Source organism: Cuculus canorus, chromosome 3, assembly GCF_017976375.1.
Source record: "Cuculus canorus isolate bCucCan1 chromosome 3, bCucCan1.pri, whole genome shotgun sequence".
In the NCBI taxonomy this organism is placed as follows: Eukaryota; Metazoa; Chordata; class Aves; order Cuculiformes; family Cuculidae; genus Cuculus; species Cuculus canorus.
The window spans coordinates 81,311,806-81,326,660 of NC_071403.1; the positions used below are offsets into that span (position 1 = coordinate 81,311,806).

The following is a 14,855-nucleotide window of genomic DNA, read 5'->3' on the forward strand; positions in this document are numbered from 1 at the left end:
AAGGCAGAGTTTGCCAAACAGTGTTCCTGTTGCAGGTGAATGCTTTAAGAGGATGCAGAACATAATCTGTATATGGTAAAGAAATATTTTGCGTCCATCAGTCCAAGCCAGCTTGTGTTTTTACAGCTGGAGTTTTGCTGACAACTTGTGGTGGGCTGACCCTGGAAGAATCATAGATCCTCTGAGCTGAAACAGAGGAAAATAGAGGATCTTGGGAAGATGGCAGATGATGCTGATGGATATTCTCACGCAGAAAAGAACGTTTTTATGGGGTGTTATGGGAGCGCAAGTTTCCCTGCTCCATAATATCCTCTCTCACGATGTTTTTCTATTTTATGATATTTTGCATCATTAGTGTTTGAAGAAGGATTTGTTTACTGTGCCCTGCCATCCAAAACGAGCAGGTCAGAGGGGTGATATGCATGGATATCACTCAGCAAGGCCTTTTCACAAATTATTTCCCATGGATCATTGCATGGTGCTGCAGTTCCCAAGCAGTGACTTGTTTATCACCAAGTTGTATGTGAATCATTTCAGCATTGCCCAGCGGGCGCTGCTCCATTGTGGGTGTGTGGATACCATTATTTATTCCGCAGGGAGAGAGCCCACATTCAAGTAACAGTTGTTGGCTGCGTCTCAAGGATTTTAATTTTTATGAAAACAAGCCATTTTGGATCCACATAGTTGGGCTCATGTTGTAAGCTAGTTCATTTCTCATTTCAAAATGCAAAATGGCGTTTCTCAAAGCAATGTTACATTTTCAGTATTGTCTGGTTAGGTAGTGTCAGGATAAATTCGTATTTTAGCACAGAAAACGCAGTTAGCTTTCCCTCTGAGCAGTGCAGTAGTTAATATTCTGATTAAAATCTATTTGGTAGCCAAGAGATTCTTTCTGATGTCTTTCTTTTAGAAGACAGCTTATTATTGGTATCTTTATTCTTTATCTAAGGAATGAAAAGCTGAATCACGCTAGCTAGACACTATTATACATTCTCTGGTTCATCATCCTGAAAGAATTGTTTTACAGAATCAGACTCAAACCAGAGGGGATGATCAAACCAGATTGGTCCCATTTCCCAGTTTAATTTACTATTTGCTGAACTTGCACACGCGCCCTGTCCATGTGTCTGCTCCCGTTGGCATTATTACCACCAGTACACTTTTTTGTTAGCGGATTCATCATGAATGAGATTGGTCACAATCATACCAACTCCGATTTTTTGAAAACAGTATTCTGTGATCAAAATGTAGGCTAGGCTTAGCTTAGCTTTCTTAGCTATAATGCATGAATTTTCAATATTCACCTGAGCACCATGAAATCCAAGCTGTTCCGTGTAATAATGCTCAGTGCAAGAGGAAAGTTCCCACAGAGAACCTTGAATATCCATTCATACTGGAATTCAGTTTGTAATCATTTATGAATTATCATGGGCATTTTAATTCCTAGCAAAGGTCAAATCGGCAAAATATATTTGAATTTTATATTTAATAGTCCAAGACTCTATCACCTTGATGTACGGAGAAGTAAAAGTTTCTGTATAAGTTGAACATACACAAGTCTGGCCGGACTCCAGAACTTAAAGATGAATTTACACCACTAGGTTTTGATAATTGGTAATTAATCAAGGAATGGTGTAACACTTTGACATCTGCTACAGACTTTTGAGGAGATGCATGTATGACCTCTAGCTGAAGATACATGTTTTTGTTTCTTGGGATTATTTTTTTAGCTTATCCAGAAGTTGACAGATGTAGCAGAGGAGTGTCAGAACAGCCAGCTAAAGAAACTGAAAGAAACGTGTGAAAAGTAAGGTGCTCTTCCCCTTATAATTTGATTGCTCCTCTGTGTAGATTTTGTTTAGATGCATTTTGAACTTGCCTTTATTTTTTATACTTTAGAGAAAAGAAAGAATTGAAGAAAAAAATGGACAAGAAGAGGCAGGAGAAGATCACGGAAGCAAAATCCAAGGATAAAAATCAAATGGAAGAGTAAGTATATCCCTGGATCTATATCCTTTTATGTTATGAGTAGACATGAGGTTTTTCACAACTGGAAAATCAAAGAAAGGTCTTAACCCTAAATACAAGGCAGCTTTTAGTCAGACTGTAATACCTCACCAGGGCAGTGGAGTCCTTCTTCCTTCCGCTGATACTAATTTAATTTCCTGGGAGTAATCTAATCTCCTGTTCTGGGAGCATTGAGAGTCTGGGTCAGCTGCAAAGGTGCTGATGTGTGGGACTTGCCTATGAGTGGCATAGTGGAGTGATTCACCAAGATGCTGTTAATCCAGACACTGTTCCTCTGAGTAGAATTAGACTTAGTGGCTTCATTTACTGCAGGTTTTGATTCACCTTAGCTTAGCTTTTTATTTTTGAGTTATCTTTTCTTCTTAACTCTGTTAAAGTTGTTCTCTAGAAGAAATAGCAGCAACACACTGGAAGGTTTGCTCTACTTTCGTGATAAATTCCCCTCAGATGCTCTGCTACTGATTCTTCTCTAGTGACAGTGTTGTACAGTGTGTGGTTACTTCAGGTAGAAGAGAGGGGGAAAGCTGAGCTCTGAGAGTCTAGTTTCTGTGAACAGGAATATTAATTTCATTTATGCACCACCAGACAATACAAACTGTAGTTGTGAAAGTTGATTTTATTTTTCCCCAGGGCAAGCAGCTTGAAAAGAAAATGGAGCATTTTAAGCTTGCACTGTTTGCTGGGATGTTGCTGGATGTTACCAGTCTTTTGTAACATTTAAGGACAGTTAAAAATACAGAAGGAAAAAAATAAAAAAAGAAAAATCTAGAATAGCTGAGTTTTACCATGTAGCAGAGATGCAACTATGTTTGATTGCTAAAGCTAAAAAAGTTTGTACAGGTTTTGGAGCCTCTCAACATAGTATCTGTGTATTTGATAACACTGAAAGGTCACACACACTGAACCGAATCAGATAATTTAAGAATTGATATTATAGAACTTTAATAAACATGCAAGAAAAAAGGGTAACAAAATGAGAATAATTGATTATGAAAAAAGAGAGAAATACTTAATATGATTAAAGCTGGTCAGAGGGCAGGGAAGTCATATTAGAAAAGAAGTGGTTAGTCATTATGAAAATGTTATAGCAGTTATAGCAGTAAAAATCAATTGCAATAGGAAATGATTTCCTGAGAGGTTAATGGGGCACTAGTGAGTGAGAAAGGCTCAGAAACAGGCAAGTACAAATGCTTTTATGTTTTCTTTGTATTTTTTCTCATTTTTCCCAAGGACTTCCCTTTGCCAGGCTTTTCAAAGAGCCTTTGGGGGAGGTGAGATGGGAACTGCATAGGAAACCCAGCTTTCCTCTGTCAAGTGACACAGTTTGTCCTTATTCTCACAGTGGGACAGACAGTAGCAAGACCTTCTAGTGAATCCCATTTGAGTCATTCAGGCGAGGCTGCTGTTTATTTAAAGCTTTTACACAAATTTGGGAAAGATTATTACACAGAGATAATGCATTGTATTAATTGTTACTTAAATTTTCTAATTCCTACATGCACCCAAGGATTGTGTAGCTACCTAAAACCATCAAATTTTAGTGCTACCTGAATAGATAGAAATTCCTCTAATTAGGTTTTAAAGTACTGTTCTGAATCTGGTCAACTCAAATATCCACAAGTTGTTATTTTATGTGCATTTATCCCTTTGAGGATCTCATCTTCAGCCTTTGATCAAAGGTTACCAAATAACTGTCTCCTGGAGTCACTTAAAGCTCATGTATTTCCTCTAAGTTCAGCTTTGTGTGGTTTACATAACAAAGCTGGGAATGGAAGTCAAATCTGCCCTTCTGTTTGTGGGAACTTTGATGATGATGTGTCGTCAGTAGTATCTGCTCGCTGACAGAGACTATTTCTCTGCTATATAAAACTGCCACAATGTGGCAGTGTGCATCTACTGATGATCATGCGCACTCCTACACTGACATTTGGGCCTTAAGGAACACCACCATCACTTTGAAGATGTGGAGGTATCCTATGGGAAAAGCCTGTTGTGAGAGAGCAAGAGGGTTTCTTGTGGTCGGTCGTAGGGCTGTCTAAGGCCCTTATACAACAAAGACGTAGCCTGTTATGAAAGACCTATTCAGGATGTGGATAAAAAATAGGCAGATCTGTACATTCAAAACATAACCTTATTTATTTTGTAATTATTAATGGGGGAATTAAAATATAGTGGTGTCATTTTTTTATTACAATGACTTGCTGATTGTTTCTCCCCAGAGAGAAGACTGAAATGATTCGTTCATATATCCAGGAGGTTGTGCAGTACATAAAGCGGGTATGTCAGGCCATACATTCGTTTTTCATTCTAGGGGGTAAAATTTTGGCTTTCGTATTTGAGGTCATATTAAACTGCAGATTCTAAGCTTTGGGATGACAATTCTGCAAGTGCCAATTTTTAACAGATGCAGAGTAGACTTCTCGTCACTGGAATTTCAGACAGAACTTAATTGTTAGTCAGTGTTTGGAGAATGGTGCTAAGAAGGGCAGATTTTAATACAGTTATGATTTCATCTTTGAATATCCTCTGTTTATTCATGGTAAAGGTACCAATTTTTTTAATTGACTTGCTGTCTCATCAATGCAAAGATTGCATAAGGAACTCTGAAAGTCAATAAACATTTAATTGCAGAGTATATTTTAACCTTAATTACATTTGTACAGTTATTGAAATGCAAAAAACATTCTATGATCTCTGTAAATACAAGTCAGATAATTCTGTTGCAGGTGTTAGCTTTTCTGAAGCTGTAGGTGTTTTGGACTGAAAGTACACACCGTAGTGCTTTGAAGTGTGAAAACACTATGAAACATATACTGCTACTGAATTTTCTCTTAATTTCAGTGCAGAGTTCGATTCAAAAGTTGGTCCATTTTTTCTCTCAGAGGCCTTGATTCAGAAAGCAAACTGAAGAGTTAGCAAATTAAGTACGTTTAATTCCTGTTGGAGTCAGACACATGTCTGAGTGCTTTACTAAATGAGGCCTAAAATTTATCAGCATGTTCATTCAGGACTCTAGGATGCAAATCCTGTTCTTCTGGGAACAGGGTCCCTCTCGCACCACTCATACAATAAAAGCTAAAGCAAAATAATATGATTTTGAAAAATGCATTATGCTTTTAATAGCATTAGAAGTCTACGGTAAGTCCTTTAGACTTCTGATTCTAAATCCCATATCTGAAATCTGGGATAAGTTGTCCACATAAAACTGTTAGAGGATCTTTGCTTGTGACAATGGTGTGTAAGTTTATATTAGAATTATTCATAGATTTGATGATAACATTTTAATTTTGATGGATGAAATATTTGTTGGGGAAGAGGTGGGAAAGTGAGGATGCGCAGTCTCTGGAAAAAAGATTCTCTGCTGTTTTCTTACAGCTAGAAGATGCTCAGAGTAAAAGACAGGAGAAACTTGTAGAAAAACACAAGGAGATTCGTCAGCAAATACTGGATGAAAAGCCTAAGGTAAAGAGGTTTTGAACATATGTTATACTGCTAAAAAGGGTCCTTCAGGAAAGAAAGTGCTCTTACAGCAGGTAGGCTGATATTTAAACATAAGAAAGTCTATTCATGACATCATAGCCGTTGTCTGAAATATGCAGGATGAAAAAAAGTCAAGTAGCTACCCACTATGGAGCACCAGTTCAAGTCAAGATGTCACACAATGTGGTTTATTTTTTCAGTATTCATATCGTTAAAAAGCTTTCAGTGTGGTTGGTGCTTCTGACCAGCAGAGTGTGCCCTTCACTTTATTGTACTTTAGCCGTACAAAACCAAAACACAGTTTACATTGAAAACAAAAAGAGATATCTTTTTAGCATGCTTGCCGCAGCTATTTGTAATAACTGATGTGAATATATTTTTGTGGAAAACCATGACCATTTTTTATAATAATACTGTTAGGTATTCTGGATTGCTTGCTGGATTTCCTCTATTTGATCTTATGCACTGCATCCAAATGTAATGTTCTGAAATATGAGTTTTGATTCTAAAGATTGCTGGCTGACTCTTGCTCCTAGTGAAGTTGATGGTGTTTTGTCATTGACTTCAGTAAAGAAGGTTAAGAGTCCTCCACTTGTGCATGATTTTCCTGAGGAAGACCTAGGTAACTAGTCCTATATGTCAGGAGAACAGTTTTCAGCAGAGTTCATATCCAAGTATGATTCTTCACAGACCATTGTGTCATGTCTGCTTTTGTTTTTTCTGCATTTGCATGTGTTCTAGGCTTCACTTTTCATTTCTTGTCTGTGTCCACAGTCTTAATGTTGCTGTCTATGTATTACGGCTTGAATTCTAGCATTGGAAGTCAGCTAATCAGTGTTGTGATGTCATTCTGTGAAATGAAAATCCAGAAAATAAATTAAGCTAAGGTCTGAATAGCTAGAAGTTTATAAGAGTTTGGAAAAATATGAATGTTTGCATTTCTTCTTTTCTACTCATCCATTTAAAATCATGTTTGTAAATAAACTGGAACTTTTCAGTGTCGTATGCATCTGGGTATAAAGACTATACATAATATTATGGTTTATATTTGGTGCTCTAGGATCATGAGTTTCTCAGGGCTGTGAACAAAAAAGACTGGAATTTAAATGCTGAAATTTTGAATTTCAAAGAATAACCTGCTAGTACTTAAAACACTGGCTTTTCACAAATACTTGGGCACTTGATTGCTTCTCTGTGTCCGTGTCCTTTCTTCTTTTTTTCTTGTTGTTTTGGTTTTTTTGGGTTTTTTTGTAATTTATCAATTTACTGAGAAGTAGCATAAAGCCCTGAAAATTTACCACTAAGGACTTGGGCTGCGTTTTGAAAGATTGTGCTGGACTGGTAGCATTAGATTCTTCTATCAGCTGTCCACGGGCCAAGCATTGGGTTAGGGCACAGAGCAGCTCCAGATCCCTTGTCTTCCGCTGCACGTGGCCATCAGTTAGAAGCGCTGCAGTAATCAGCCCTCCTCGATTTCCTATGAGAAAACCCTCTGCAGTAATGTGCCTTGAAGGGCCTGGCTGCAGGCTTTTTTTTCCTTTCCCACATACTGAAATGGGCAGACTTCGCTGAATTTATGGTGGTGTGTGCCTCTTGCTGGCATGAGAGGATGTAGGCAAAACATAATTACTCATTTTATTAAGTCTTTTTTAATGTTTTCCTTCATGTTCATATTTCACATCCATATTTGCTTCCTTAGTGACAGGGCATATGACATAAAATAGATCAAATTATTTCCCAGCTGAGAAGAACCAATGTATTTTATGCAAACAGCAGCCTTTCTAGGGGCAGCTTGTTTAAAAGGCTAATCTCTCGTGCTTCAGTATTCAAACACCCACTCAAATTTATGCTAGCTGTATTAAAAGGGTTTTCTGGCAGTATCAACTCAACTCCAAAACAAAGAGTTTAGTATATTAAGAGGGAAAGAATTTTTAGTATTTTAACCAGTAATTGCTTTGGAGACAGATTTGCTATCATCAATCACTGTCGTTCAGTTATTTAATAGTGACTCGCAGTTTGTTGTGTTATGACTTTGTGCACAGAGTTCTGTCATAGCCAGGAAGAATATAATTTCACAAAATGTTGCCAAAGCGCTGCCATGCCAGTGAGGGGTTTGGGGATTGGTTTTCTAGTTTGCAGCTTCCATTGTCGTGGTGTGCGTAGGTCGCCGGAGAAAAGTTTCCCTTAGAGTGCTGACATTTTAGAAAACAGCTTTTAGAAAGTGCACAAACTGGATGCAAATTAGTTACCTGTACTGGAGGCAGGAGGCTTCCTTGTAGTTTAAGATATCATATGTTTAGATGAAAGTTCTTCACTCAGAACTGACTTACACCCTTAAACTCTGCCTTTACCTCATACATATAGTTTTTTTAATGGCTGGATGTGGGACTGTTTTACAGCTTTCATTTGGAGGGTTGTTGAGTAATAAAAAGCTTTTTTTCTCATATAAGAGTTGGAGACTTATTCACAAAGTGATACTGTTTGGCAAAGACTGGAAATAGTTCTTCAGCTTCTTGTTGTCCTGCTGAACTCAGAGTAGGCATCGGCTTTAACAGGCCCAAAATTTCATAGTGTATCTGTTTAAGTAATGAGGATATCTTTATGACAAAGTAGTCTGTAATGCTGTAGAAACTAGCAAGTGAGTATTAGTATCAAATCTATGTGTATGAGTACAGCCCAACCACTCCCACAAACATGTTTGGAAAAGGAGGCAGTCACGTCACTGAGAAGTCAAATACTGACTAGCTCTAGATCACAAAATTTCTAACTTGCCATTTTCATGAAAGCACAGTGGAAACAAAGTTCAAATGCTCCTTTGCTGCTATCTTCTATCTTTATTATCAGCAGCAACAGCTTGTATTTTTTTTTCTTCCTCATTCTAATTCTTTGTCTCCTTCTCTTAGTCATTGATACACATTAAGCTTGTCCTGTCCTTATAGTCTTCCCTTTGGGCATTTCTTCTGCATGCTGTGGAGGCTGCTGGAGAAACACAACTCATTGGGCACTGGAACAGGCTGCCCAGGGAGGTGGTTGAGTCACCTTGCCTGGAGGTGTTTAAGGGACGGGTGGATGAGGTGCTGAGGGGCATGGTTTAGGGAGTGTTAGGAATGGTTGGACTCGATGACCCAGTGGGTTCCTTCCAACCTAGTGATTCTATGATTCTACGCTGCAGTACTGAATTCTGTGCATTAGAGCAGTGTGTGGTTTTAGAGTCTCCGCTACAGCACGTCTGGCACTCATCTTATAAACACAGAGAAGTCCATCAAGGATAGGCATGGTTGCTGCATCTCAGTTTCTTTGTCCTTGACAGCTTGTGCATCAAATTAAACATGAATCAAGTGCATTTCCTTCCTCCCACTCTCGCCTCCAACTTCATTGTAATTACAAAAATCGATACACGTGAGACATGACAAGGTATTAATTATTTTTCTGAGAATCAACTAAGTTACGGTAAATAGACTAATTGAAATCAATGAGACTTTTGTTACTCATGTTCACGGGTCAGACTTACACTTAAATCTCAAGATAATAGCTGAGACTGCTGTGCTCTTGCAGTCAGCTCCTGCTCCCAGCCAAGTTAACTGGACTCCTTTGAGTTCAGTGGACCATATTCTTACAGCCCCATCTGTCAAGGAAGGTGTAACTCATGTGATTCCTCCTTTTGTAGCCCATGTTCATGTTTCTGCTCACGCCTGTTCTACTAATCACAACCCCAGCTTAGCTAAAGGCTGCCAGATGGTATGGGTTGCTGCAGAGAGGTGGAAAATGAGGGTGAGGCTTTATCTGTGGGAAAAGGTGTGACAGATCTACAGAGGCACCATAAGATGTGCACGCTTTCCTGTAAGTGTTGCATATCTGTGGTATTTTGAAGGAATGAAGAGGATACAGCCTTAAGGTATAAAATTCATTTTGCTCCTCAAGGGGTATAATGAAAATAATTTTTTAAGATTCTGAATAAGTTCTTCATAATGGAAAATAGAAACATCTGCTGCATTCTAACTCACTTTCAAAGAACATACATTTATTATCTCACAGTTTAATGCACGTTATTGATTGTACCCAATGTGTGTAGACACTTCTACATGCAACCAATAATTAATATTATCACTGTACCAGAAAAAATTATGGGGGCATAAAATGATACATACTTGATTTATAGAACAAATTAATGAGATGCTGATTCTTTACAACAGTAAGCCTCTTGTAACTCTGCTATCTTTCCATTACACGGGGCTGGAAAGGACTTCCAAGATCTGTCCTCTTTCTCAGGCCTAGCTGTTTTTACAAGCAATCGCATATCATGTAAGCCTATTAACGAAACAGTGCCAGACCGTGACTCCTTCCTTCTGGGTATTATTTAAACTAAGATATGTGAAAACCCAGTGGGTGGCTTCATAGATTTCTGATTGATGCTTTCTTAGAATATCCAAAACTACACCAATCTTTGCAAAGGTTACATCTTGTCAGCTGTGCTTTAGGTAAAACTTCGTGGTCATCTTCATGCAGATAATGTTGAGTTAAATGGAGCTGTTCCTGACAATAGGGTCTGCAGAATCACCGCTCTAACTTCAGAAAGTCAAATACAGCAAATGTGTTTCATAGCACTGTTAAATTTGATTCCAGTTAACCTCGAAGCTCAGAGCCACTCTCTTAGCACATCTGGAAGAGAGCGGCTCTTAGGAACTTTGATGACTATTCCAGCATCTTTTCAGCTCACTGAATAACTCACAATAACAATGCACCATTCACCACGATTCCTTTTTTCTCCTTTACACCTCTGTAGGAAGCCAAACTGTCTTTTGGGCTAGCTGCACTTAATTCAAACCCTTCCAAATGCATTCCAGTTTAGCCACAGGCAACTATTCAAGAATTTCAGAAAATGAGTTTGGAGGAAAAGGTTATTTTAGTTTACTGGGATTCATGGGACTTTGCATTGCATGGATTTGGATTTAATGGGGAAAAGTTGCCCTCCTAAAGTAGTAGTCGAACTCACTGCAAAAAGACATGAAAAAAATTAGTTGATAGCAACTGTAATATTTGGAAAGTTCTTTTACTTTATCCTCGTTTAAGTAAAAATTATTTCTTATGTCAGATCATGCAATTTAAACATTTCCAAAGTTTACAAAGAAATCTCTCTTGAATCTGTGGCTGCTGCCAAAATGACTTATGCCAAAAAAGCAGAGAATTAAGAGGATTGAAATAATTTACTGTTTGTTTCACTGTTCAGCTTTGGGTTTTGGTGCTTGTATATTTGTCAGAGGAGAATAATAAAATGCTTCTCTGCCTCATTAAATGGGCAATAGCATGGAGAAATGAATGGAATTTTCTTAGCCTCAATGAACAACAAATATTTAAAAAGAATATTTAAGAAAAAAACCCCAAACATTCTAGAGTGCAGTTTCCAAATCTACCTGTGTCTTGATCTAGTATCTTCCCACTTTCAGACCAGTGCTTGCATTTAAATTGAAGGATGCCATTTCCATGGACTGTTCACTTGAGGGTCTTGGCACTTTGTTCAGCACCTCTCAGCATAAAGTCCTAAGTGACTATCAGCCTAATTGTCTAATGAGTTTTAAGTAGCTTAAGCCCTGATGTTTCTTTAAATGTTTTATTAGAGCGATTGCTAAGCGGTCCCCAGTTGCAAAGTATTTTTTCGGGAAACTAGGTTTGTCTCTTTTTCTCCCAATGGATAAACACTGCAGAATGCACTTTCAGCCTGTACATTGAGTAATAAAGAATCTCAGTTCACTCGTTAAAATGAAATAGATTGACCTTTATCCTGTGCCAGTTTTATACCAATAAAACATCCTTAAGTTCCGTGAAGTGACTAACTACCTCATCACAAGGCCTGAGATCAAAAGACTTCAGTCCAAATAACAGGATGCTCAAAGGATGACTTTCAATTAAAATCCTTGCTTGCTTGCTTTTCTACATTTTTTCTTCGCAAATCTATGGTTTTAATGGTTGTTTATTTTGCCAGCAGAATAAATATTGCCATGTGAGAAATGGATACATCTGACAATTTGAGATTATATTTACTGTGTTAATTAAATATCTTCTAGTGTTGATCTTGCACATGCATATATGTCTTGGGAACACTAACTTTCAAATCAACAATATCACATTTCCAGTGTGAATGTGCGAAACACTTTTAAGATTTATTTTAATGAATCCTGATGTCACTTCCTTTAAGTAAAAAGCTGCTACAGACCTTTTGTAGGAAGAATATAAACATTTTAAAACATTTTACTGGAAAGGACATGAGGGAAAATGTGAGAAATTTAGGTTAGAGCTTATTGATAGGGTGTAAATGACAAATGGAAATGAGAGAAAAAACCTGGGTTTGATCTGGAGCTGAAAAAAAAAAAAAAAAGGAAAGTAAATTATTTGAAAGGGCAAACTTCTGTTCTGTTTGCAGTACTGTAAATCAAAGGGAACATTAGGAAGCCAGCAGTCGCTGGTGATTTAAACTGATCTGAGTGAAGGCAAGAGTGTGGTCCATAATGGAGGTCATGTGGGAGATGGATTTGATTTGTGAAGGTTAGTGAGATTTTCCTGGAAAACATGCTAATAAATAAGAACTGTGAGAAGTTGTTTTTTTTAAGAAAAGTAATTTCAGAATCCAGCGGCTATCTGTGACGGGGGGGGAAATGCATGAATTTGAGAATTCTTCCAGAAAAACAGAAACCTCATTCATTTTTTATAATTGGCACAAATGACTCAGATAAGCACATGGCTCATGTCTCAGCCCACTGTGGTTAATTATTTAATTATCCTTCCTAATATATCTAAGAAGAAATATATCCACAGCAGAGCTCAGATTCTCCTGCATTCCCCACTGTTCCCCAATGTTGTCCAGCTTTGTGTGGTACAGCCCAACACCGAGAGAGGTCTTCACCACTCAGAAATTCCTACTTGACTGGAGAAATGGCAAAGGTAACTCCTTATATGCAAATTCAGAGGCAACGTCTCCCAGATTCCCTCTTCTTCTCAGCGGAAAGTACAGCTGCACCCAAAACAATCCAGTGTTTGGACATTGCAGAGGTACTTGTTTGAGAGCTCTCTTTCATTTTTTTGAGAGTCACCCAGCTTTGCATCCTCCGTTGTCCACAGCAGCACAGGGTAGTATATGGCATCCATACCACTCCTCCAGGGTAAACTGCAGCCTTTGCCACTCTAGTTGGCTTCTGTAATACCATGTAGATATTGGATGTGAGGACAGATTGGGCCAACCAGATATGAATAATAAATTTATCATTATTTACTGTTATGCACATAAAAATATGCATGTCCCTGTTCGTAACAGACTGCTGCAACAATGGTCCACCAAAATGACAGAATAGACCCTGTTTTATGCAGTTGGGGCCATTGTTTCAGAACACCATCACCGTGTGCAAACACTTGCTAAAAGCAAGAAAATTACTTGCATTTGTACAGTAACTGATTTTACAGTACTACACTGTTACTTTAATTCTCTTACACGCTTAATTTGGGTTAGAAAGCAGTTCAATTAAATGGAGGAAAGGGAAGTCATAAATGCTGTAAGAGCAATCGGCTGTGTAATAAACATCTTAAAGTTAAAAGTACCTTTTCTCCCTGTGTAGTGTAAATTGCTAAAATAAACATAACTTCTGATTTTAACATTTGTGAATAGTTAATTCTTCTCTAAACAAGTGAGCTTCCTGTGCAGAGAAGAGTGCAGAGTGTTTTAGCATCATTGAAAAAAAAGCTGAGAAAAGGATGTCAAAAATTAATACATAACTTCTTTTTTGCAAAGTCGAGTTCAGGATGACAACATCCTAAGGAGACCACATTGTTTCTGCAAAAGATGCTCCTCTGTGTACTGCAGGTGGATAAGGATGACAAGAAAATATCAACCTGGAGTGAAAGGTGTAACAATAAAAGGCCCCTCATCTGTTCTTTGTAACCTCTCAAAGCACTTTCATCTGCACTGTTGCATTCTCTGCTCAACTGTAGAGCTCATCCTTTAGGGTTAAAGCAAAGTGCCAAGTGTTACTCAGCAACCTGTGCTCCTGTGACGTATTCCTGTGCTCACTTTGGTTCAGCATTTATTGTTTCCCACAGCAAATATTTCCCAAAGTGTGGACAGGCAGCCAGCAAGCTGCAAGGTAGCAAGTGCCTGTGAGAAAAAAAGAGCAGGAAACTATCTGGTGGATTAACATTTTTATCTCTGAAGGAAAAACAACTGAAAATAATGTGAAAAAGTTTAAGAGGCCACAGGCTGCAAATGTTTTGTGTCAGGCAATATTTAAGCCTAATGAGATAAGTCCCTGCTAGGAAAATAATTGTGATTCTGCAAAGGCACGTGTTTTGCATGCTAAGTCTAAGTGAGCAAGAAGCACCAACAAGTTGTTGACTCTCCTTCACCTTTTCACAAGCTAATAAAAAATACAGTATAAAACGTAAGCTAAATTATGCATAGTGTATCTGTGTATATATAGTATATATTAAATGTATGGTAGCACACACACACTTCAAACATAGTGCTTTATATAGCGTCTTATACACGTTCATTGCTCTAAATCAGTCAAATTGAACAAGTGTGGCCACAAAGGCAGAATCACATGCTCTGATACAACTGCATTCATCGTCAAGCAGCAGCAGCAACGTATTTGTTAATTGTCAGACCTTCAGTGCAACATGACAAATGACAAGAGATTCCATTTGACACAGCTAATGGAAAAATGTTGAAAGAAATATTAATGCTTTGTATGTAAACTCATTAGAGAGATGTTTTAAAATGCATGAAGTGGGGAAGAAATACATTCCTTAATGAATAAAGAGATAAAGTCACCACGAAGATTGTAGTATATGCGCAGCTTTGCATAGGCAAGTAATTTGTTGAGACAGTGCTGATGTCTTTGTGCAGAATCAGTGTGCAAAGCAGAGCCACTAATGAAAATAAAACTGCATTTCTGTACATCAGGTGGTAGTGCACATTGCAGTACACATTAAAGATACAGGTTGCTTTTATTAGTACTCTCATGACAAGGTGGTTGATGAGTTTATCTTTACAATTCGGGACGATAAACAGTCTAGTAGAAAGGGTAACAGAAATAATAGAAACAGTGTGAGACTTTTAAAAGTATACCTAGGTTAAAAAGTATATTTCAAATCAAGAAGAAAATCCTAATTTGGGGGGAGGGGTTTGGTCTTGGTGTTTGTTCTTAAAAACAACAAAAAATTGTGCAACAAGGAAATAATATTGTTTTGAGATGCAGTATCTTTCCCAGCAGTTTAAGAGTACTGAGCTTGGTAGGGAAGGCCAAATGCCGGGTCCTGCACTTGGGACACAACAACCCTATGCAGTGCTACAGACTGGGGGA

At 38.0% G+C, this 14,855-nt stretch overlaps 1 protein-coding gene across 2 annotated transcripts in view; it reads left to right on the plus strand.

The window, feature by feature from the left end:
• Positions 1–14,855, plus strand: part of PLCB1 (phospholipase C beta 1) — a 411,218-nt gene that overhangs the window by 343,580 nt on the left and 52,783 nt on the right. For both annotated transcript variants that reach the window (XM_009556561.2, XM_054062286.1), the window contains exons 28-31: positions 1,731–1,807; positions 1,900–1,989; positions 4,248–4,305; positions 5,404–5,490. In XM_009556561.2, coding sequence (XP_009554856.1) covers positions 1,731–1,807; positions 1,900–1,989; positions 4,248–4,305; positions 5,404–5,490 — 312 coding nt within the window. The remainder of the gene's footprint in view (positions 1–1,730; positions 1,808–1,899; positions 1,990–4,247; positions 4,306–5,403; positions 5,491–14,855) is intronic.